The sequence below is a fragment of the Thermobia domestica genome, chromosome 11 (genome assembly GCF_964235325.1).
Source record: "Thermobia domestica chromosome 11, izTheDome1.hap1.1, whole genome shotgun sequence".
Taxonomy (NCBI): domain Eukaryota; kingdom Metazoa; phylum Arthropoda; class Insecta; order Zygentoma; family Lepismatidae; genus Thermobia; species Thermobia domestica.
In genome coordinates, this window is record NC_137464.1 from 213,670,523 (window position 1) to 213,696,057 (window position 25,535).

The 25,535-nt window shown below is 36.7% G+C and overlaps 1 protein-coding gene across 1 annotated transcript in view; it reads left to right on the forward strand.

The window, feature by feature from the left end:
- Positions 1-25,535, forward strand: part of LOC145665451 (uncharacterized) — a 499,990-nt gene that overhangs the window by 460,968 nt on the left and 13,487 nt on the right. The window contains exon 4 of the mRNA XM_081732759.1: positions 3,686-3,875. Within this exon, the coding sequence (XP_081588885.1) occupies positions 3,686-3,875 (190 nt within the window). The remainder of the gene's footprint in view (positions 1-3,685; positions 3,876-25,535) is intronic.

The following is a 25,535-nucleotide window of genomic DNA, read 5'->3' on the forward strand; positions in this document are numbered from 1 at the left end:
TTTTCTTAGTGAGACACTACGTAGAATTTCCCTTCTTTTAGATCCTATACAATTACAAAATCTATAATAAACATTTCCTATAGCACTTTGAGAAACGCTGATATTTGATTATACCAAGGCTTGTGTCTGCATGCGACCTTTCTTAATGGTTTAGATGGCTATTCTGGGGCTTTTCAGAAAGAAAGTAGCCTTCAATGTTGGAATAATAATAATAATAATACTAATAATGGGAGATATAAGAACTTCCGTTTATCCTGCCTTCCTGCAACCTTGGGGAGTAATTGCTGTTTGTCACGCATTGGCGATAACACTAAGAAAGAAGAGACTTTGAACAATGCTGATAAAGGCTATAAATGCGGGTAATATAGTGGAAGTTGTTACAGAATTACGTACTTGAAAAGTAAGTCTAGGTTTCTTGTTTGTATCGAAACTGGATCAGGTAATACAATTATCTACTTATATTAAAAGCTCCCATTTTTTCTTCCTTTTTGCATAACAGTATAGTTTTATCTTTAAAATCTTTTTTCCCGCGTATCATTATATACTTCCATGTACACGAATGGAAATTTGATGCACCTCCCTCTGTAAGTATTCTCAAATGTCTTAAAAAGACAGGCCTAAAATTCTTAATGAAATATTTTTATTATGGTTTCTCCCCATTTCTTAATTTTTGTAACTATTCTGTAACAACAAAACGTGACAGTATTATAGTGAGTGAGTCATTTAACACTTACAAAATCCCACTAAATGTACAGTATTTACTTTCACGATCTTCATCTAGTACAAACATTTGAGACGTCATGAATCCTGCGTGAGGAGGAGGGCACTAAAACTATTCGCACAGGACTTCATTTTTAGTTGTGCGAGAATAGAACAAAGTTAGATATGTCGGAGTGCAACGGAGTCTGGATTCGTTACCGCGGCCACTGTCAAAATAGTTTAAGACAAGACCTGTCATTTACAGCCATGTAGAACTATTAGGTTCAATTAGACTCAATTCAACTAATTATGAATTCACCTACGTTGGACACATATACATACATGTAGGATAACAAAACAAAAACATTTTTTCTCGAGTTCAGTCTGTAAATAGCCTCTAAGCGTCCCCCTTCCTTTATTACGAACAAAAAAATTTAAAATAAATATTTTGTTCATGACTTCTTTCTTGGTTTGAAGGTTTGCCTACGCAGTAGTTTTTTAATAAATGTTAAGGACGTTCTTCTCAGATGTAGCAACTCTAATATATAAATTATTCTAGTTAAATTTGGTTTTCATAAATTATTTTTTACATCAATGAAATTGTATTTAAACTTTTTTTGTAATGGCGATGTAAAAGGCATTTTTTTAGGAGTATTAAAATAAGACCAAATACAAAGGAATTTTTCTCCCACCCACTCTACGTATACAATTTATAATGGTTTTACACTATGGTGCAGTACTATATTCTATAATATAGAGAAACATCTGTGTATACGTATGAGTATATATACATTCGTAGAGTGCAACGCTTTCAAGTAGAATCCGAACTACTACTCGAGTTTTTATGTGAGACAAGCACACCAACGAAAAATCAAATCTGGGTTCATACACACAAAAAGCTTGCCACACGAGACGAGATAAGATTCGCGACTTCTTATGCGCATCCCTAACTGGAGGGTTTGTGTATATCATGCTTGGCCCATCCAGTCACGCAGTTGAATGCACCATGGTTATATCTTTTCAGCTTAGAGAAACTGAATATGAATGAATAACAATTCAAGATTTGATAAAATGTACTTCCCGAGAGAAAACTGAACCTCCTCCCCAAAACAAAAACTACGGAGATTTTCTTCTACCACAGACTTACCTAGTGTTGCGACCCAGTGACCCTTCTACACTAAGAAAAATCCGTTATTCGGACAGCGGTATATTGTACAAATATACGGAATCCTTACGTTTACTACGGAAATCTGTACAGAGCATAAGTTTTGAGAGTTTAAGTTGCGGGCCGCGGTGGCTCTGTGGTAGAGCGTTCACTTCTAGTACGCGGGGTCCCTGGTTCGATCCCAGCTCGCGCCAAGTGGACTTTATGGCGGACAAACACCGTGTGCGTGGGTTCTCTCGGAATTCTCTGTTTTCTCCCACTTTTTTCAGTCCACCATTTCATTCATTGTTTCATCATCGTCTCCTTTAGCATAACTGGCATAACCGTGGGACGTAGCTACATCCGTACTGTCCTTTCTTGCTTAGATGTTACATCATGCTGCCGCAGGATATCTATCTAACAGTATTCCGTATTTTACGTTAGCTATATGTTACATATATGTCTATCTGTATGTGAAATCCTGAGCGCCTACGTACAGTTCTTTCTCTTTCGTACGGAAAGTACATGTAGATGGAACACTTATACGGAAATTACGTATAAAACCACGTTTTCAGTTATACGTTTACTGTAGGATATTCATTGCGGTTCTAGCCCAGGGGGCGTTGGCCCTCCAGTTTTCTGAGTTACAAAAATATTTTAAGCTATTATTTATATATTTTTTTAAAGTTTTTATAGTAAACTCATGATATACTTATCATAGCCGGGATCCTGGCTGCCCTCCCCTCGTTTTTACCTTCTAGATCTGCCCTGAGAATGTTACATAGGGTTGTACGTTAAGAGGTTCCCTTACTAAAAATAATACAAAATTTACCATTTTTCTTTTGCTGGATTATTCATCAGTGAAAGGAGATCATGAAATGCAAGTTAGCACAATCATAGATAATGCTATTCTACAACAGAAAATATAAACGTGAAGAATGTTCAGTGTTGCCAACCACAGAAATTACAGTGTTGCCAGAAAAACAATTTCCCGAAAATCTAAGTTAATGCAGCGAGTAGAGGAACGAACTCAACTGCATTTGATTACGTTGTTTTGGTTTCTTGTGAACTACTTTTTAATTAACATTATTATTTAGTTTTAATAACTGTATGTTTAAACTATTTTGTTTGTTACAAACTAAATACAACTGTTATTTGAAAAGTAGTTCACAGGAAACCAAAACAATATGATACGTAACCAAATGCAGTTGAGTTTGTTCTTCTACTCGCTGCCTTAACTTAGATTTTAGGGAAATCGTTTTTTCTGGCAACACTAACTTCTATGGATGGCAACACTGAACATTCTTCAGGTTCATATTTTCTGTTGTAGAACAGCATTGTGGTGATCTATGATTGTGGTGACTTGCATTTCATTATCTCCTTTCACTGATGAATAAACAAGTAAAGGAAAAATGATAAATTTTGTATTATTTTTAGTAAGGCAGGCTCTTAAGTCTAAAAACTACAGGATTTACACATGTAACCTACGTTTTTTTTCGTACGCCACCAAGTTTTTTTTCCTCAGTATATCATAAAGGAAGAAGAATTGTATTACCGAAACAATGCACTACTCTGTTTTAAGGTAATAAGACTTAACTTTTACATGGAACGCTATTGGGAAATTTTAGAAAAAATGCAAGTTACTTGCAGATATCTATAATGGCAATGTTGTATTATTCCTTACTATGAGAAAACGTATCTAGATCGTTTACGATTTCCTGAGAACATTATTATGGCACTTCTTAACAGAGTTGAAAAGGAGACCTATTTATTTACTTGTTATTTTGAAACTTTTTGTGAAATATGATAAATTAATTTGCTTTTTTGTGTTTATCTTTCCAGTTACATCAGACGTAGTACAGCAGCGTTCTTCGGTTTGGATGATGAAACGGAACAGGAGCAACAGTCTCGATGGTTGGATCGACGGAAAAGACATGCCTCTCGGAAATACGGCCCGTTGCGAGACGAGTTCCTGGGCGCTGGCCACGCCCAAACCTTCCCACGCCAATCAAGTGCCTATGCAGCTCAACAGGTAAGTTAGAATAGCATCATTTTGCAATTTGAGATTAACAGAAATAATTGTTATAGCCTGTAATTCCGGAACAATAGATAAAATGTAACTATTTCATTGGTATAGTTCTCAATATGTGCGCTGTTGACTATTATGCAAAGGAGAAAGCTACTTTTCCAGTATTTAGTGATATAATGAAGCATGTCGTGTAATTTGAGGGCAAAATGGTACGATACGTTCTCACGTAGGTAAAGAATACCGTAGGTATACCGTACGATACGTAGGTAAAGAATACCACACTGAATATTCTTTACCTACACCATGGCCTTCAAGTAATCTGTCAAACAGAAATGAATAGATTGAATTTTATGATTCACTGTTGATTGGACAACATGAAATCGCTTGGGTATTACGCACTGCATGTAATGATATTTTTACCGGCCGCCACACTCCGAATCCTATATATTACAGGTATTGTAAGTTTCACTGACGCCCTCTTCGAATGCGATTTTGTCGATGATGTGGGCTGTGAAGGAGGTTGCTGTGCATAATATTCAACACTAAAAGTGGCTCCTTCTATAGCAAAGTCATTGTTTCGATGCTCTTCTCCTATTCAAGAAATACTAAAGCTTGTATGACGTACCCTTCCCAAAAGCGATTGTTTTCTGTGACAATTTGTCCATTACAACACTTCCCTTCTGTTACACGACAGCTAAGAGACTGCTACCCGTGTGCGTACAGTTTTGGTGCGCTGTGAAACCCGGTTCGACAAGTGTCGCTGCCTAAAAGTTGTTCAGATGGAAACGGATCATCCCATGTATATGAGATGTGGATCTCCAATTTAATGTAGAATCCTAAGCATATAACAGATGTCAAGTTCGGACTTTTGACAGAGTGGACTCATAGAATTCGAATCTTCGGGTGGGATCATTCTTCCTTAGTTTGTAACAACTGTTTCTTCTACGACAGTCATATTTTGCTTTTCATAATGGGATACAATGAGTGGAGGTTTTACGGATCCCTCAGCTTTACAGATAATTTGCTGAGGTTTATCTACTACATATTATCTCTCCTTGAATTTTTGGATGAGTTTTGCTATATAAAACTGTCAATTGAAGTACACAGTTGACTCAAAATTCTTAGGACCTTCACTCTGTGGCATCCTTATACCCAAGGTGTGAGAGTATCGGAAATGTAAATAAAAAAGATTATTTTGTCTGGTAAAAGGGTTACAGGATTGCCAAGCATATCGTTTGGGACCATTATTTTAACAGGATGGGAGCATTATCGTTTGGGAGTAGAGGCAGGTGTCACAACTTCAAGTCCCATCTCACCTATTGGAGTTCATATTGTTAGGATTCCATGTTAAACTACATATAGATCCACGTTTCGGTACTAAAAAAGTGTGTGTTTTTTCAGGTAATTAGGTTACCCTTCTAGGATGAACTTGGCACTATTTGATTCTTAAGCTAGATAACAATTCGTGCTTTGGACAGCAGAATATACCCTATATGCCTGTAAATTTTGTTTGTGTTCTGTTTTATTAGTGTTGTCGTAAGTAAAACTTTTATTTGTAACGTTTCACGATTTGAATGTAGGAGGAAACTTATTTGGTATGTTTTTAGACATTGGTTTTAAAGAATTATTTGGGTGACAATGTTTCCTAGATGTTGCACTGGAAAAACTGGTTCTATGACATTTCCACACACTGGATTGGAAGAAATGTTTTTGATGACTTTTTCCAATCGCTTTGTTTGAGGAATTGATTATTTTTCAGAATCTGGATCAGTAACGACACCAGAAGGTGTAAGGGATGCGTCTTGTGCCACTCTCACTGGTCTGGATAGCGAAAAGACAGATAAAAATATTTTGACACACAATGTCACGGGTCAGGGAAAAATTACGTACTTATCCAAGGGAATTCATGGAAATCATTATCAGAATTTCAGTGTGAACTATGTGCAGCTCAGAAATTTTTGCTTTTATCTTAATAATCTTAACACCAAATGAAATATGCAGTCTTTCATATAGAATACAATGTAAAACTTAATTAAGCAAGATGTAGCCTTTGTTACAGGTTGTGCCTGTATGGAGGAATATAAATGCATCATGCATTTTTAAAATATGTACACAAGCAAAATCTAATTTTTATATGTATGAGGAAAAAAGCCGATTAGGTAAAGCTGCAGGAACAAATAAGACAGAGAATAGTGGGGGCTTTCTTCAGTAGCCCTCAAGTGGAGAGCATCCATCCGAATATAGGTGCAAAGTCGAAGTTCGAGCCTTCATTTTACAGACTTTCAAACAATACTATTTATTGAAATGTCTTAAAATTGATCTGTATATGTGAGTAGTGAAAGTTTAGATTCTATAAATTAAGTTTCGTAATTGTAGTAATGTTCAAACTTAGTATAAAACCACACTAAGCGAATCATAAACGCACTGCTAATTATGAATCCTGTTATTTTACAATATATGGATACCCCAGAGAGTAACTCAATTACTAAAAGTGATTATACCATACAATCAATCAAATCCATTACCTAAATTAGAGATTCGTCCGTAAACGAGTACAAGCTTAAGAGTCAAGAGAATAATATCTGATCTTTGTTTGCACAGATTCACACTGAGCAATATACCAAATAAGAGTATGTGCAAACATGCTGTAGCATTTTGAGCCAGTTCAATTTCTAGGGTGACCAGACGTCTCGTTTTTAACGGGATTGTCCTTTTTTTAGAAATTCGTCCGGTGTTCGCAGAAAAATGCAAACGGGGCACAAAATACCCCTTTAAAAAATGGATCCCGTTTTCATCTCGTAGCTACGTAGTATTTTTTTTTTTTTTTTTTTTTTTTTACGTCTTCTTAAACCCCCATATTGAATATTTATTTGGAAAGATTGCGAAATTTCCTAATAAATAGTTTCATACTTTTCGAAGAGTAAACTCTTTATTTTTCAATAACCTTCCGTTATTTTTGATGTTCGATAACCTTCCGTCGAAGGTTAATAATAATCGAAGGTTACTTCTTTCATCATTAGTATGAATAACGATACTGCAGTGACTATTCGTAGGTGAATTGTCAAACTATGGAAGTTTGCAGTCTTCCGGTTTTCTAATTTTCTAGATCTGATCCCTCTATACTATACATAAGAACGGGAAGTCTTAGAGAACGCCTTTCCTTATCAGAGCGAAATGGTAAGAGATATCGAGAAGTCTTTCATTGCAATCGATTCAGCGTCCCCAAAGAAAAGGTTTCATCTTTTCCATTAACCCTCTATTCAGACCAGAAGTGGTAGAAACAATCCCTTCCCAGTTTCAACATTGATCATCGTAGAACAAAAACGGTAATTAGATAAGAAACCTTTTTTCTAAAGAGGTTCATCGACAAAAGAATAGATTCTATCTCCATCTTTATATCTTTCTACTAAAACCGGAAGTAGTAGAAATTTGCTATTACTTCCGGTTGCAATATTAGTCTTCGTAAAGCAAAAAAAAAAAAATACTATAGTCCAGAATACATAAGTTCGTTGGCTTCCCGCGCTTGTATCTGCTCATCACTGGCGGTGTGGTAGGAGGGTAGCCAATCACCACCAACCGTCTACTGCGCTCAGCGAGTCACAAGTAACCAAGCTAATCACTACGCATATACATCACTACAACTTTTCGCGGGATGCCAACCACGTTATACCTTCCGTACTATAAGAGAGCGAGAAACAGTGATGCCAGTTGACGGGAAATTTCCCGTAAAACGGGAAATTCTGAGCACTGACGGGAATGCGGGAATTTTTCTTTAAAATAGGCTGAAAACGGGAAATTCTGGCATTCTCAACTTTTCTAGGCGTAAGACCTGCAATATTGAGCTCTTTCTTGGTAAAAGCGAACACTACAAACACTTCAAAGGCTTCAAACATCAAACTAATGTAAAGCAATTGCAAAATACCCTGCCTATCGCTGCATTTTTAAATTTCTTAAATTTTTATTTATTTATTTATTTTTGTGGCAAGGAACATCCTCTGTACAATCATTACCAGAATCGTCTTAAGGCCAATACAATTGAATTATGTGTTGCTTTGCTGAACATAATATTCCCACCCAAATCATAAAAAAAAAACAACATAGTGTTCATTTAAAGAAAGTGTACATAGTATTTTTTTTAAATTTTTGCCTTGCTATTCTGCCCTCCCCGATAAACACCACCTTTACGAAGACACTTATGTGTCGGGTGGGGAAGATGGCATGCTACAGTGAAATTTAGAGCTGTATCGGTGGTAGTTCACTACCAGAAGGGACACCCCTACCGAAATGGTCTAAATGGAGTAGTCAGACGAAGAGTGTTCTGGGAGAAGGCAGCAGTTCTCCAGTAGCCAAGTTGGCGGAAATCATAGTGATTGGTACGGCAGCTTGGACATTATCCCAGGCGTGGTCAGAGTGACTTTAACGGCTGGGATACTGCGGGGTGGAAGGCAACGGGAAACCACCACTCTATTTTCCCTAGTTTGCTGGCAGCAAAAAATAGAACATATGAACAATGATCTTTCGCAGGTCAAAATGTAGTTCCGGAGGTAAAATATCCCCCCATTCGAATCTCCGGGAGGGGGATGGCTTGGGAAGGACTATTGGACGAGAAAGTAATAATGGGAGGAAGACAGACAGAGAAAGAAATACAGGGAAGAGCAAAAGGTTTAGGATAGGGACATGGAACGTACGTACTATGTTACAGGGAGGAAAATTAGAAAATCTTAAAGAAGAAATGAAACAAAATAATTTAGATTTGGTAGGCGTTTGTGAAGTTGATAGGGAGATAATGGGGTATTGAACAGCGAAGGATATAGAATGTTTTACTCGGGTAATGAAAAGGGCGGTCATAATGGCGTAGGAATAATTCTTGGAAAGCGCTTAAAGGAAAAGGTAGTGAAAGTAGAATTTATTGATGATAGAGTTATGATGTTAAGACTTAAAGGGAAAACGAAAGATCTAGTGGTGATACAGACATATGCACCGACGACTTCGCATGCAAATGAAGAAGTAGAGGAAAATTATGAGAAAATAGAAGAAATTATAGATAGGGAGAAGAAGGGTGCATGCATAATTCTAATGGGAGATTTCAATGCAGTTGTGGGAGAAAAACAGGAAAGTAGTATCGTAGGCAAATATGGTTTAGGCGAAAGAAATGGAAGGGGAGAGGGACTGGTGAATTTCTGTAGACAGAATTCACTAGTAATTGGGAACACTTGGTTCAATCAGCACAAGAGAAGAAGATATACATGGAAATCACCAATAGACGGCGGTAGATATCAGATAGACTATGTTATGATTCAGGACAGGTATCGGAATAGCTTAAAGAACGCGAAGACCCTTCCCGGGGCTGATATGTTCTCTGATCATAATCTTGTGCTGGCCGGAGTAGATATTCAACTGAAAAATGTAGGCAGAAGAAAAGTAGGTAACAAAGTGTTGAATACTGAAAAGTTGAAAAACGAGGAAATAAGAAATCTTTTCGTTGAAAAATTCGAAGAAAAATGTTCAAACGAGGAAAGGATAGGCGCAGTTAGTAACGCACGGTGGGAACATATTAAACGTAGGCAGTAGAAGCAGTAGGTTACCGCGAACACAAAACTGCTAAGAAACCATGGGTTACAGAGCAGATGTTGCAGAAAATGAGGGAGAGGAAGATGTGGAAACAGGTTGATACAGAAGAGGGCAGAAAGATGTACAGAAAGTTAAATAATGAATTACGAAGAGAAACAGACAGAGCGAGGGAAGAGTTTTACAAAAGAAAATGTGAGGACATACAAGAATTAGAAAGAGTTGGGAAATATGAGGAAATGTACAAGGAGGTGAAATCTATGGAATTTCGGAGGAAACAAGGGGGTATTATGATGGCAGTGGAAAATAAGAATGGGAAGGTAGTCAGCGAGAGAAATGAGGTCATAGGAAGGTGGAAAGAATACGTTGAAGACTTATATGAGAGTAGGGATAGACCGTGCAGCCTAAATGTTGAAGTGGAAAATGAAGTAGGCGAGGATGATAAAGGATTTAGTATTCTTTGGGATGAGTTTGAAAAGGCTATATCCAAGATTAGGAATGGAAAGGCAACCGGAATAGATAACATACCAATCGAATTCATTAAAAATATAGGAGACAAGGGAAAGAAAGAATTGTGGCGACTATGCAATGAAATATATGAAACAGGAGAATGGCCAAAAAGCTTTCTGAAAACGATCATGATACCGATGGCTAAGAAATCGAACCCAAAGAGATGTGAGGATTATAGAACTATTAGTCTCATATCTCATGCAGCTAAAATTCTGCTCCGAATACTGAACAGAAGGTTATATGGAAGAACAAATAAAGAGTTGAGGAGGAGCAGTTCGGCTTCAGAAGAGGCAAGGGCAGAAGAGATGCTATTGGATTATTAAGGGTGATCGGTGAAAGATTTATAGAAAAAGGGAAAGAGGTGTATGTTGTATTTATTGATCTAGAAAAGGCTTTTGATCGCGTGAATTGTGAATTGTTGTTGGGAATTCTAACAAAGATAGGGTTGGAATGGAAAGATAGAAGACTCATAAGAAACTTATACATGAACCAACAAGTAAGTGTTAGGATAGGGGAAGAACAGACGGAAGAGAGTGCAATTGGAAGGGGAGTTCGACAAGCCTCTCGCCAACACTATTTAATGTCTATCTAGAAGAGATAGTGAAAAAGAGCCTAAATGATGATGATGGTATTTCGGTAGGAGGTAGAATGATTAGATGCATAAGATTTGCAGACGATATGGCGCTTGTTGCAGAATCTGAAAAGAAACTCAATAAAATGTTAGAAAAAATTAGAAAGGGCTTTGAAGAATATGGGATGAAAATAAATGTTAGAAAGAGAAAAGCCATGGTGATTGGAACGAAGGGGTCTGTGTCAAATATAAAAGTAGGAGGGGAGAAAATAGAACAAGTGAATAGTTTTCGGTACCTGGGTAGTATTCTTAGTAATGATACAAAATGCGAACGTGAAATAAAAGCAAGGATAGGAATGGCGAAAGAAGCCTTTAAAAGAAAGAAAAGTCTGTTTTGTGGGACCTTGAACAAAGAGTTGAGAAAAAGACTCATAAAATGCTTCGTGTGGAGTGTTGTGCTGTATGGGGCGGAAACGTGGACATTGCGCAAGGGTGACGAAAATCGACTGGAAGCCTTCGAAATGTGGGTGTGGAGAAGAATGGAAAGAGTTAGTTGGGTCGAGCGGAAAACGAATGAGAGAGTGTTAGAAATGGTGGGTGAGAAAAGAACACTTTTAGATATTATTAGGAAGAGGAAGAGAAACTGGTTGGGACATTGCCTAAGAAGAGATTGTATCATGAGGGACGTCCTAGAGGGTATGGTGGCGGGAAAGAGAGGGAGGGGGCGAAGGAGACTACAATTAATGGATGATATTAAAACAGAAAGATCATACTCGAAGACGAAAAGGTTAGCGGAGGACCGTGGAGCATGGAAGCTTCTCAGCTGCGGCAAGTGACCTGCCAATAAAGGCAGAATACCTATGATGATGATGATGATGATACATATTGTAAATTATATCTACGTAGATTGACGGGAAATTTTGCATCTAATCGGGAAACTTCATGGCTTCAGACGGGAATTTCGCTGTTACAAAACTGGCATCACTGGCGAGAAAGGGTTTTTGGTATGGATTCACCGTTGCAGGGATCAGTTCTTTCTCGCGTTTTCTTTTTTTTTTATATATATATATCCCAATTGGAGGTGATAAAAAAATCAAAGTGTCTCATAAAGAATGCAACTTTCGAAATGCCCTGTATTTCCGTTGTATTAAGTTTTCAGCACTGAACGTTACACGATTGTCATTCTGTTATCCTTGTGGTTAGTAGTCACCGAATGCCGCATGATCGTAATCTGTTTTCTGTACTGGCAGGAATTCACAACATTCGTCACATTTGTAGTAAGTCTAAAAACAAAGACCACAGATGAAAATCGTGAAACGTCTAGTACTGCCAACTTACTAGAACAGAAATGGCGGGTATTTCAAAAGTTCTATTCCTTATGGGACACCATTTTTAATTTCCAGATTTAACACCATAGTAAAAAAAAAAAAAAAAGTTGTGAAATATTTTGACATGTCTTCAGTATTACAAAAATAGATTCCTTCTATCTCCTACTCTATTTGTCTATTGCATAGTACTAGGTTCAGTTCCAATATTGATTCTCATAGAACGAGAACGGTAATAACAGGCGACAAACGGTTTTTGATTTGTATTTACAATACCAAGGATAGATTTCATCTCATCTCTCATTCTTCTACTGAAACCGGAAGTAGTAAAAAGTAAAACAACTTCCGGTTCAATATTAACTTTTATATACACTGAGTGCTCACTGGATTGCAACCATCTACCTAATAATTCGTCGGTGCAGCTTTTGCTCGAAGGACGGCCTAGACACGGTGTGACATGGATTCTGCAAGTTGATATATTTGCACGGGGATCTGATACCATATATTCCTGGTGGCATCCCACAATGAGTCCACATATGTCGGTGCAAGAGTCATTACGCGAATAGCTTCTTCCACAACATCCCATAGATTCTATATTATTAAGATCTAGTGAGTTAAAGGACCAATTTATATGCTGGAGCTCCTTGGAATGTTCCTCAAGTCAAGCAATTACTATCCTAACTTGGCGATACCGAGCATTGTCGTCTTGGAAAATGCCGCCTCCGTGTGGGTAGAAGTGTTGCATTGTATGGTGTACGTGATCCAAAACTTGCAGATACACAACGGATGTCACACTCAACGGATCTATACACACCAACGGTCCCAGTTCATGCCAACAGAAGCATCTGCAAATCATACAGCCTCTCCAACCTGCCTGCACAGTACGGTCCATGCAGAAGTAGTCCAAAGCTTCTTGATGTTGGCGCCATACACGCACGCGCCCACCCAAGTGGTGTAGCACAAAATGTGATTCATCATACCAACACACTCTCCTTTAGCCTAAAGGGCATAAACGTAGGACGTTAAACTAATTTTTTTCGGCCAACACATTCTTTTCCCATCATCCACAGTGCAATTAATGTGCTCCTGTGCCCAAGCGCGACGAAGTCGGTAGTGACAAATCTTGAGGAGTGGGTCATCTGCTGTGGAGCTTCATGTATCCAGTATATGGCGCATAGTTGCGTGCGTTTTGCGTGTTATGCATGCACTATTATATTGCTCACGTACTTCCCGCACACTGATGGTTCGTTTAGCTGTCTCGAGTAGTTTGATGGGGTGACATCCAGAAGTCCTAAAGTGCAGAAGTCCTAAAATGCAGAAGTCCTAAAAATATGGGCACTAGACCTAAATTTTAGGACTTCTGCACTTTAGGACTTCTGCATTTTAGGACTTCTGCACTTTAGGACTTCTGCATTTTAGGACTTCTGCACTTTAGGACTTCTGCCTTTTAGGACTTCTGCCGTTTAGGACTTCTGCCGCGATATGATTTTTAGGACTTGTGCCTTTTAGGACTTCTGCCATTTAGGACTTGTGCCTTTATCATTCACTTGCTTTAGTTCTGAAATTCGCCACCACCACACGAAATTGGGACGATGCAACAACTAGTTGGCAATAATGTTACGAACGTATCTAATTCCAACAGTAACAGCTATATTTGTACTACTAAGATCGTTATTATCACTATCTGTTCTGCACTTATACACGAATTACATAATACAACCTATTTCATTCTAAGAATTAATTACATAATTTGTTAAGGAATTCGTTTCTTTCGAATGGAGATACGAGAATCCCAAGACAAATTCCTAAAACAAAAATAAATAAATAAATAAATAATAAAAAAATGTTTAAAAAGCATATTTTACCAGACTTCTGAAACCAAGCAAACATTCAGAATTGCAATATATACTATGCGGAGCGTATTTTATTAAGAGTAGGACAAAAATCCACCAAAGTTTACTTAATTAGGATAAAAGCCCACTAGATATTTCACGAGTGAACATTAAATACCAACTGTATACATAAAGAACGCAGTAAATTTAAAATTGAGCAAAGAACATTTATTATGCAATACAGTGGGTGACATTAATAAGTCTTAAATGGCACAAGTCCTAAAAATATAGGCATTAGACCTAAATTTTAGGTCCTGTGCCATTTTTGCAGAAATTACTACATAGTCATTTAGGGATGTAGACTGCAAATTTTTCTAGGGGAGGATGATTTCTATATATTAAAAGCAAATCAAAAGTTTATTTCCAGATTACGAAAGCTTCAATAAGACAATAAATTTATACATATTACACATGTGCACAAATACATAATATTATTATATTTCCAGTTAGTTCCTTTTTGAAACCTGGAACTTGACAGAGCGTAAATTTAAAATCACAGCTTGTGGGAAATGTACGAATCAGGTAGTTATAAGAAATCGGAAACTGTTCATGGAAATCCATTTGTTTGACTGTATTTATCTTCTGTACTCTTATATAAAAGAGTAAAGATGAGTGATTTTTTGGGCATACTACTACAAGTAGAGTCGTTAAATCTTAATTATAAAATATAATTTTCTTATGAAAGCAGGACATAAGAAAGAATTTTTGGAAATAAGTATCGTAAAACGGGTGGGGCAAGATTTTTTTAAACGGTAGTGTATCTCGCAAGTTTCTGAAGCTAGTAAAATGAAACTTGGCATATAATCTTTCCTGTTAAAAAAAACTGAAAATTGAACACATAAAAAGGAAAGAGCAAAGGGAGCACTTTTTTTATGTTCGAATTCCCCATTACTTACTCAGAAAATATGTAAATAAATTAAGGAAGGATTTGTTTAAGCTAGATGCGTGAAACTCGGTATTTGAACTTTTAACTAAACGTAATAAAATACTATATGTTTCAGTATCTTGAAAATTACACTTCTAAGGGGAAGGAGGGTCAATTTCTATAATATTAAAATATCCCACTGCTTATAAGATTTGGGCAGAAAACTCTTTTCCTTTAGGCCTCGGTTATTTCAGTTAAGCAAATGAGAGTACAAAGTGGCTAATTAATTAGGTTCTTTTAATTATTTTAACATGTTGACGTAGTTTAATTCTTTTAAAACTGTATTCTTTCACATTCTATTATAAACATCCTTCATTTGCTGTAATTATTAAACACGTTTAGTAAACATAAAACAGACTAACCCCCGGTCCCGGCCAGGAATGTGTTTTTGGTGTTAAGGCATCATTTGCCGTCCGTAACATAACCTTTGATTTTAACTTCACGTACTCTCAAGACTCAAGTTTCAGAAATGTAGTTTATATGAAATATACTACTACTACTTCTACTACTACTACTACTACTACTACTACTACTACTACTACTACTAATAATAATAATAATAATAATAATAATAATAATAATAATAATATGCACTTCTGAAATACGTATGTATCTATGCGTTATTAATTGTTTCATAATCTTGAAAGAAACTTTAGATTGTTTTTAGTTTGTAAAAATCAAGGCCTTCTAGAATAACTTGCTGGCTACTCCCTGAATGACTATGTATTGGTTTCTGTACACGTATTGTGTTATCACTTGCTAGTCTAGTGTTATTTGTAGAACAAGACAATGGTTCTTGTCTTGGAATATTACTAGTTTGGTGTGGTAGTACAGTGATAGAGTGTGAACTATAATTTAATTTCCCTGTAGGGTATGCTATCTGCAATGCAATAAACTGTATATGCTTCTTCTTCCTAACAAGGATGGGCGATAAGCCCCTGCAATTCCATCAAATAAGGACGAAATTATTTTATAAACTACTTGGTGAACCTTTGTTAATATAACGCTATTAGTTCTTACAAACTTTTGTTAATCTTATTTAACAATTGCAAAATGGAATAAGGGAGAAAATATATAATGATGATGATTGTTTATTTACATAAGATATACATACAACAAAAGGGAATCTGTTGGTCACTACTGCGTATCTGCTAAACCAGGGTCAAACTCTGTGTGTCACAAAAGTTAGTTTAACAGAGTTTAAAATAATATATATTTTGTTTGACTTACAAAGATTATCATATTAGCAAAATGATTTGAAATAACACGCCAGGCATAAGATAAGCCTTGGGCTATATCGCTTAGAACTGTTTTAAGAGTGAATCTATCATTTATGCATTAAATTTCATTACTGGCTACTTACACGTTTCGGCCTCGTATTGGAAGTCAGCTTCTCGTGTTCTTTTTATATCCCACGATAACTGTTTTAATTGCATACTAATTATAGGCACTACAATTCACTAGATGCATCACGTCTTTCTCTTCCAAGCCTAGAGTAGCGATCAGGTTTGAGCCCACTACAAACCTCTTTGTGTGGCTACGTAGTCGAGATCGAACTTTTGACCTCTAAAGAGAGCATCAGTGGTAGTCCACAGCAGACCTCTTTGCGTAGCTATATAGAACGGTATGGATCTCAGGACCTCTGAGGTAGGCAACAGTCACAGCCCACAGCAAACTCTTTGCGTGGCTTATGGAGCTGAATAAAACTGAATTGAACTCTGGGCCTCTCTTCCGAAATCGAGGCAGCTTGTTAATCAAGAACTCCTCGGCAAACGTGCAGTAGGACCCTCCGAGAAAGACCTCCGTGACCTCAAAACCCGAAGTTTAAATACTCCTTACTGTTCTTGGTTTTTCAGGTCACGAACTACTTTCTGTAACTAAATTTTACTTGGGGAAGTTAATTTTTAGCTTGTGTTCCATGTCTTAATGCAGCAACGGAAACTTTTCCAACCGTTTCTTGTTAACTTGTAGGAAAACACAGCTTTATTTTGTTTAATATTGGATTTTTCTTTTTTATTCTCACATTGTATACTGTCCTGATCGTAGGTGATCGTTACATATGTTTATTTTTTCCGCTTATACATGGGGTTTCGGCGGCTCAGTGATAGAGAGTTCACCTCTGGTGCATTGGGCCCGGGTTCGATCTCGACTCCTGCCATGTGAACTTTGTGGTGGACAAACACCGTGTGCGTGGGTTTCCTCGGGGTTCTTCTGTTTCCCCCCACTTACTTCATTTTCTTCATTTCTCATCATCACCGTCTCCTTTAGCCTATCCGGCATAACCTTGGGACGTCAAACTCAAAGATTTCATTTCATTTTTACGCTTTTACATATCAACTAGTAATTATACTGAATACCTTAATTGTCCTTTCAATTTTAAATTTATTGAGCTTTTAATGTATACATCGTTTTCGTACATAGAGTGTGTATTTAATGTTTAATCATAAAATATGTATCTAGTAGACTTTTGTTCTAGACATTAAAGCTTTTGGGTGGGTTTTGTCTGCGACCGAATGTATTGCCAGGTAACCATTAACCCTTTTGGGATCTTGTGTTTTTGGGCTATTTTTTAGACTTTCAGTCTAGCAGCTACTGCATCGTCACTATTTATGCTAGGATCATGGTTCATACCTCACTCTCTTCAGAATAGAGCTGGCTTTCAAATGGTACCACTTGCATGCTCATACCATATACCAGAAGCGGGAAAAATGTCAAAGTGAAAATTTCGGAGGGAAATTTTTTTTCTCGAACTTTGGGCCCCCTGGACCCCCCCCCCCCTGTGTGAACGTATCCATCTAAATAATCTGAGAAATAGTACTTGGTATACTGAATGTGTGTGCCAAATTTCAAGTTTCTATCTTGAATACCAAGAACGAGAGAAATTTTATCAGGAATTCCCACCATGCCCCAAATTACCGTAAAACACCATAATCTCAGGCAAAAAATTTCCTGAGATATCCCTAATTAGCCTAGGGTCATGTTTCGCCCATCATTCTCTTCAGAATAGAACTGCCTTTCAGGCGGTATGACTCACGTGTCTCCATCATGTATCTAAGGCGGGAAAATGAGGAAAAACGGGATTTTTTGGGTCTAAATATCCTTTTTTCAAATTTTCAATATATATTAAACCACCAATATAGGATTCTTCGTTTGTTTACTGTAGACTTGAAGTGGTGATATCACCGTTGAACAGCAGATGGCATTAGTAGAGGGGAAAGAGTTCTGAAAGTGGTATTCAGCTTAGACAGCTGTTGTGATTTCGAACAACAAGTTACAATCTGAAGTATTCTGTCGTAAGCGGTTACGACATTCAAAGCCTTCAACAGTTCGTATGGGTCAGTTAGAAGTGATCTTGACGTGTTTTGTGTATTAATCTTTTATTCTATGAAGTCCTGTAATCGCGGCATAATTTGAAAAGCCAGACCTCTTTCTTCCCGTAAAGTGGAAGTTGTCAAAACACTTCTGGTGAAAGGAAGATATACACAACAAATTGCTATTAGAGTTGGGGTAGGGCAAAAATTTGTGAGTAAAATCTCCGTTGCGATGAGCAAGAAGCAAATGTGTCAGCAAAATAGGCTTTGGAACAGTGGGTGAGATCCAAAGCTATTGCTAAGAGGTATCAAAAAACTAAAAAAGATTGGCTCTGGGAAACAGAAACGCAACTTCTAGAGACTTAAACATTAAAATGGCTGAGTATGGTGTAGACATTTAGCCTGAAAATGTTCGAAGGGTTCTTTGTGTTAAGGGAATAACTCAGGCCAAGAAAGAAAGCAAAAATTACTCCAATCATTACAAAGGAGCGCCTCGAATGGGCACGTGGCAAAGAACATTGGACTGCTGACGATTGGAGAATAGTGATGAATCATATCTTCGTGTCTGATGAATGTTACAATATGTGCAACTAGTGTTGCAAAGGTCTAGAAAAAACAAAAAGGAAATTTTGGGTTAAAACAACAATTTTTTACAGTTTTTCCCGAACCTGAAAAAAACGAAAAGATTGGGAAAAATTGAAATATTCGAATGTTTCACACATTATGCTTTTAAAATGAAAACTACACTATTTTATATTTACTGCTTTACAGTTAAGATCATTGAGTAGTTATGTTTCTTGTATTAGAATAGGGAAATTTAATGGCAATAAATATATTTACACCATTCCTTTAAAGTTAGCACCGTGATAGAATGGAGTTATGGCTACAAAAAATTCTGAAATATAATCGAAGTTAGATTAAATAATATAGACGCATGTAAATTATCTTAAGTAATCTTATAAAGTTACCGTTTCATAGCAGGGAAGTGTTAAAATAACTGGGCCAGAATCATTTTAGTTAATACCAGTATGTTAAAATCAAATATCTATTTTATGGATACACGTATCTTCCTTGTGCTGTGTAAATTTTTGTAAATTTTGAACCCATTAGAAAAAATCTTTTGTTCGGAAATATTGGCAAAACCCGGATAATGTAATTTAAAAACTATTTATTCGCCTGATGCTAATCTTATTTGCTGTAACGTGTCTGCAGCATCTATACATACAACGTATTTCGCTAGCAGGAAAAATAGTTAAAGCAACATCTTTTAATTTTACTTTTTAGTTTTCTGATAAAAAATATCTCTTTATTATTTGTATACTTTTCGAAGAACTCAAAAAGAGAAACGATTTTCTTTACACATACACACATACACCGCATAAGTGCGTAAATTTGAGCAGCGACAAATTTATTAAAGAATATAACATGTGAAACTTCCGCTCGTTATTCTTAAAGACTAGCAGATTACCCGTTCTTCATACGGAAAGAATAGTTTCAATTTCGGTATAGGGAGCATCAACACTGTCACCAGTGAACTTAGTGACTCCAAAACTATGAGTTTGACACTAGTATCAGTCATTTTCACTTACTATTACATGTTATCCTCTCCCTTTAGGAGTAATAATGGGGGCTGAATTTGGATTTAAACGGCATCGAAAGTGTCACTGTTCATCTCAGCCACCCAGAAAAGTATGGATTCGACACTGATATCGACAATTTTCGACCATTTTTATATACCCACATCTTCTCCCGCCACAAGTTGCGGTGCTGAATTTGGATTTAAATGTCATCGGAAGTGTCACTGTTCATCTCAGGACCCCAAAACCATGAATTCAACACTAGTATAGATCATTTTGGATCATATATATATTCGCCTCCAAGTTGCGGGGATGCATTTGGATTTAAAGTGCATCGGAACTGTTACTGTTCATTTCACCGACTCTAAAAACTATGGATTCGACACTAATATCGGTCATTTTCGATCATTTTTATATATCTCTCCGCCTCCAAGTTGCGGAGATGAATTTGGATGTAAATGGCATCGGAAGTGTTACTGTTCATCAAAGCAACCCCAAAAACGATGTATTCGACTATAATATCGGTCACACACACACACACACACACACACACACACACACACGTCACGGCGCTTAATTTGGGTTTAAACGGCATTAGAAGTGTCACTGCTCATCTCAGCAATCCCCAAAACTATAGATTCAACACTAATATCAGTCATTTTTGATCATTTTTTTATATATCACCCCCTTCCCCCTCCCTAAAGTTTCGGCGTTGAATTTGGATTTAAACAGCATCGAAAGTGTCACTGTTCACCTCAGCGACCTCGAAAACTATGGATTCACACTAATATCGATTATTTTCCAACATTTTAATATACCACCCCCTCCCTCAATTTGCGGGGACAAATTAAAATTTTTTAAACAGCATCGAAAGTGTCACTGTTCACCTCAGCGACCTCGAAAACTATGGATTCACACTAATATCAATTATTTTGCATCATTTTTATATACCTCCCTCAATTTGCGGGAGTAAATTTGAATTTAAACGGCATCGAAAGTGTAACTGTTCACCTCAGCGACCCCAAAAACTATGGATTCGACACTTATAGCGGTCATTTTCGATCATTTTATACATCTGCCTCTCCTTCCTCCAAGTTACAGTGCTGAATTAGAATTTAAGCTTCATCGGAGATGTCAGTGTTCATCTCAGCAACCCCGAAAACTATGGGTTCGACACTAAGATCGATAATTTTTAATATATATCCGCACTTCCTTCCTCCAAGTTGCACCTTCAAAGTGAAATGATAAAACCATCTCAGGCCCGAACCTCATCTATGTTGAAAGTTTTTGTCGAGATCAGTCTGGTGGTTCAAGTGTTGTTAAGTTACAAATATAGTTACTTTCATTATATATATAGTTACATTCTTTCATTTCCAGTCTAGTTAGTTACATTCTAGTATACTTTCATTTATATATATGATTATAAAAAACTCAGCTATTGCTTCTGCACTATTTCAATGGTTCGTACTTTAAGACATCCCTTCCTCAACCATGGTTGCGGAATTGATTAAACGTAATGTTCTTGTATTAAATAAATATATTTTAAATATATATTTCTCATTAATTTCAATTAAGTTGCTTTTCAAAGATCCTCTAAAATTTCAGTGAGGCAATATGGGCTATAAGCCATTAACTTCTATGGCCACCCTGCTACAAACTACAGACTTAAATATTCGATAAAGCATTTCAGTACTAAGTAGTTGCCACAATACCAATATGAATGTATTTAATTCCAACGGTAACAACTATGTTAGTAACACTAAAATTATTATTAATAATGATAACGAGTAAGAGTTTAGGATATTTTGGTGTAGGACGTTTCGCTGTAGGATGTTTCGCTGTAGGATGTTTCGGTGTAGGACGTTTCGGTGTACGGATGTTTCGGTGTACGGACGCTACGGTGTAAGGACGGTTTGGTGTAAGGACACTTGCTGTAAAGGACGTTTCGGTGTATAGCCTAATATTTGATTGCATTAATCATATGCTTGTAATGAACAGGCATGAAGTGTCATAGTGTAGCCACTCTGGAATAGTGTAAACTGATTAACATTGTTATTGAGTCTCATTGTTATTGAGACAGGATGATAATACAACACCAATCCATTCGCAACAATAATTTCTATTCAGAGATGTCCATAGGCGAGTTTTATAGAATAATAATCAAATTTACTGCAAAATATTCAGCATTATTTCTAAATTGAAATAAATATATTGTACAAAGTTCCTGAGACACAATAATAATATATACAAACTGAATAATACCTCAAAGGAATTTTTGGCGTGGAAGACCCGGGTTCGATTTCCGGTCAGAGCTCATGTGGTTCGGATTCCACGTTAATCAGTATGTGGACGTCTCATATAGCCTCACTCCTGAACGGGACGTTAAACTCAGAATCAACTCATCTCAACTCAAAGGAATTTTGTTGAAAAAAATATAATTACATAGAATCACTCAACTAAGAATCTAAAATTGTACACAATTCCTTTTAAGACTGTAATCACATCGTCAGATTTGTAATTTTCACAAACGTTGTTCAGTCTCTTCGTAACACCGGCGTATTTTTTCTTTGTTCTGACTTCATATCCGCCAATTAACTTATTTTCTCCATTTGAACAGCACTAACAAGGAGACTTATGGAAGTGTAATTTACTGATTTGAATGAAACTTTGCATACTTGTAGAATATCAAAAAATAATCGTCACTTTTTTTAATTTTATTTTTGGCAATGGTGCGGGTTTAAGGGTAGAAACCACTCTTTGAACGTTAGAGGTGGCCTCCAAGCATAAACAGAAAGCAATCATTAAAATAGAAGATTAAATGATACGACCAGCTTACTGTCAAGGAGGTTTTAGGACAGGTGATTCAGAACCTGACGTTGAAATTACAAAATTCAAATTGGCGGATCCAATATGATGATTACAATTACAAAGTCTTCTGGTTTGAAATGTTCTGCATTTAGCCAAGAACAATTATAATTGGCAGGGGCTACTGAGAGAAGGTGCAGACTGATTTGAAACTTCTTTTTTGTACTTATTTTAACAGGACGTTTGATTAAATCTATAGCCAAAAAGCTAGAAGCCAATGCCAATGCACTTGTCGCAAATGTGAAGCAACACATATTGGAAAATTAAATATTTATAACTCTGATCAATAGGTTTAATTTTTAAATGCAGACGGGACGTACTCTAGTGTTTACAGGGACACAAACAGTAGAAAGGGTGGTACAGTCAGTAAATTCTATGACTCGTAGCTACATCATACAGCCTTCAATTTCTGCAAATAGTGTTTTGTTATCACCACTTTTAATTGTTTTGTAGGAAAACAATGGAACATTTGGTCTTATAGTCCAACACAACCTCTTTAAATTTGAAGATATCCTTGTAAAAGCATCAAATCCGGAAAAATTAACATCAAGTCTTGTGAGATCATGGTTTCAAGAGATTTTTCTTCAAGCGTCTAATGCAAAGTCCATTTTGTTATTAGTTTCGTGGAGTGGTCACAATTCAACTTTGACCTATTTTAAGAACAAAAGAGTAACTCATAATAGAAACAATTTCTGCAGGAACAACTGGTAGGATTCAGCCTCTTGTTGTGTTCTTTAGGCCGTTAAAAATTTTCTTGAGACATTTTTCTGACACTGTCCTTCTCTACAACTATAACATGAATTTACATCTCCGTAATAATATAATTAAGATCTCATCACTGATTCATAATCAGTTTTCTTTTCCTAGATTTGCTAATCTTATTGGGTATGCATGATATAAAAGCGGTTATTGGAAGAAAAACCATCTGTGTTTGAAAATTTTCTTTCAAAGATTGTGCAGCATTTTGCGATTTGTGCACAGTTATTGCCGTAATAAGGTGTGTGTGGTGTACACAATGTTTATGCATCACACACTTTTTTACTATATATCATTACCGTAAAACGTTTTCCAAATCAATTAATAATTATAACATTTGAGGATATAAGAAGTTCTGACATAGAGTGAAGCGAGGGGACTCACTATAAATAAGTAACCCTTGCCAATTACAGAAACATTTAATTTTTATTTTATTTATTAATTTATATATTTTACTTCGTGAATTTATTTCTCCCTAACGAATAATTTTCATTTTGAAGAGTGGACATTTCGGTGTAAACATTAGAACTTTTACACCGAACCAGCCTCACATCTAAACGTCCTTACACCGAGCAATCCGTACACCGAAACGCCCTGCACCAAAACATCCTACACCGAAACAGCCGTATCCCAGGAGTAGTTAATTACGAATATGACAATTATTTGCTACAGAAAGACTTCTGTACAAGAAATATATGTGTAAAAATATTTACTTCAAAACAACACAAGGAAAGCAAAATTTATGACGTACATAACTGAAACACAATATTATGTTACTAATATGAAGTCAATGGTGTGGAAATAGAGAAAAACAGACATTATGAAAGATCTGGGAATCACATTTGGTAGAAAGTTAAAATTTTGTCAACATAGAAATATATCATGGAAAGAGTAAGAAAGGACAATAGGCTTTATTTATTTATTTATTTATTTATTTATTTATTTATTATTTCAGAACGATAGAATATGTATTTATACAAATAACTTGTAAGAACTAAGGCTCTGTAATATGAAACAGTATATCTAAAACTTGACTAACAGATTGACAGTATTCTTCTTACGGACGCGATGGTAGCGCCACAAGAGATTTTTAGGACTTCTGCACTTTAGGACTTCTGCACTTTAGGACTTCTGCCTCGGTATGATTTTTAGGACTTCTGCCTTTTAGGACTTCTGCCTTTTAGGACTTCTGCATTTTAGGACTTCTGCACTTTAGGACTTCTGCATTTTAGGACTTCTGCACTTTAGGACTTCTGCACTTTAGGACTTCTGCCATTTAGGACTTGTGCCGCGAAATAATTTTTAGGACTTGTGCATTTTAGGTCTAATGCCGTTTAGGACTTCTGCATTTTAGGACTTCTGCCATTTAGGACTTCTGCCGCGTCCCCGTTTGATGCGACGCTCGCCCTGTGGTGTGACCTTCTGCACGCCCTTGCAGTTTTCGTCTCTTGGAGGCCGTTAACTCATTTTCTGCCCACGTAGTATACCTTTACTACGTACACTGGAACGGGCGCATCCGACAAGTATTGCTGTCTGAGTTCTTGACGCACCTGTTGTTCGGACACCCATAATCGTGCCCTTTTGGAATGCAGGTAAATCCTGCCTACCTCCCATTGTAACAGTGTGCTGTCTGCCAACATGTAACCTCGAGTGTGTTCTTTCTCTGCAATACTCTCAGTCGCGGTGGTCATGTTATCACAGCTTGGTTGCTGGCCACGTCTTCTTGTGTGAAAGGATAGTCGCAACTCAATGAGCACTCCCTGTCAGTGTATTAATAACTGTAAGAGTTAACGAAAACTTGTTTTTGATATGGATTCAGCGTCTGAAGAACAGGTGCCATCTCCGTCGTTATCTCTTATGATAACAGAATGTTATACATCTATTACTTCTGGTTTCAGTCTTGAATTAACATAGTTTGGAAGTTTATCGTAATTTCACCATGTAAAACAAAATTCACTTGGTCTGTATTTTTTGTTTTCTTATAACTAACTCGTAAGTTTTTTCAACGGTAATGGGGCCTAACAAATTATTCATTCAACTGAGAAACAGCAATATGTTTTTAGGTTATTTGTTATTTACACTTCATTGCTTGCTTTTGTACTGTATGGGATAGAATTGTTTTTATGTATGAATGTTCCCGAGAGAGATCTTTTTTAATTTTTAAAGATTTACTCCAGGGCAAAGAAAGCTCTGCTTTATAGAGATACTAGTTAAGTCTTGTGTAACAAAGTTTCAGGGTCTTTTCCTCTGGAAAGAAATCTCGAACTAAGTCAGAGAGCGGCTGTGAAATATGCATGAGAGAGAAATTTTCTCTTCTTTTCTAAAGTATACAAGAATGAATGAATGCGTTTTCGCTTCAGCTT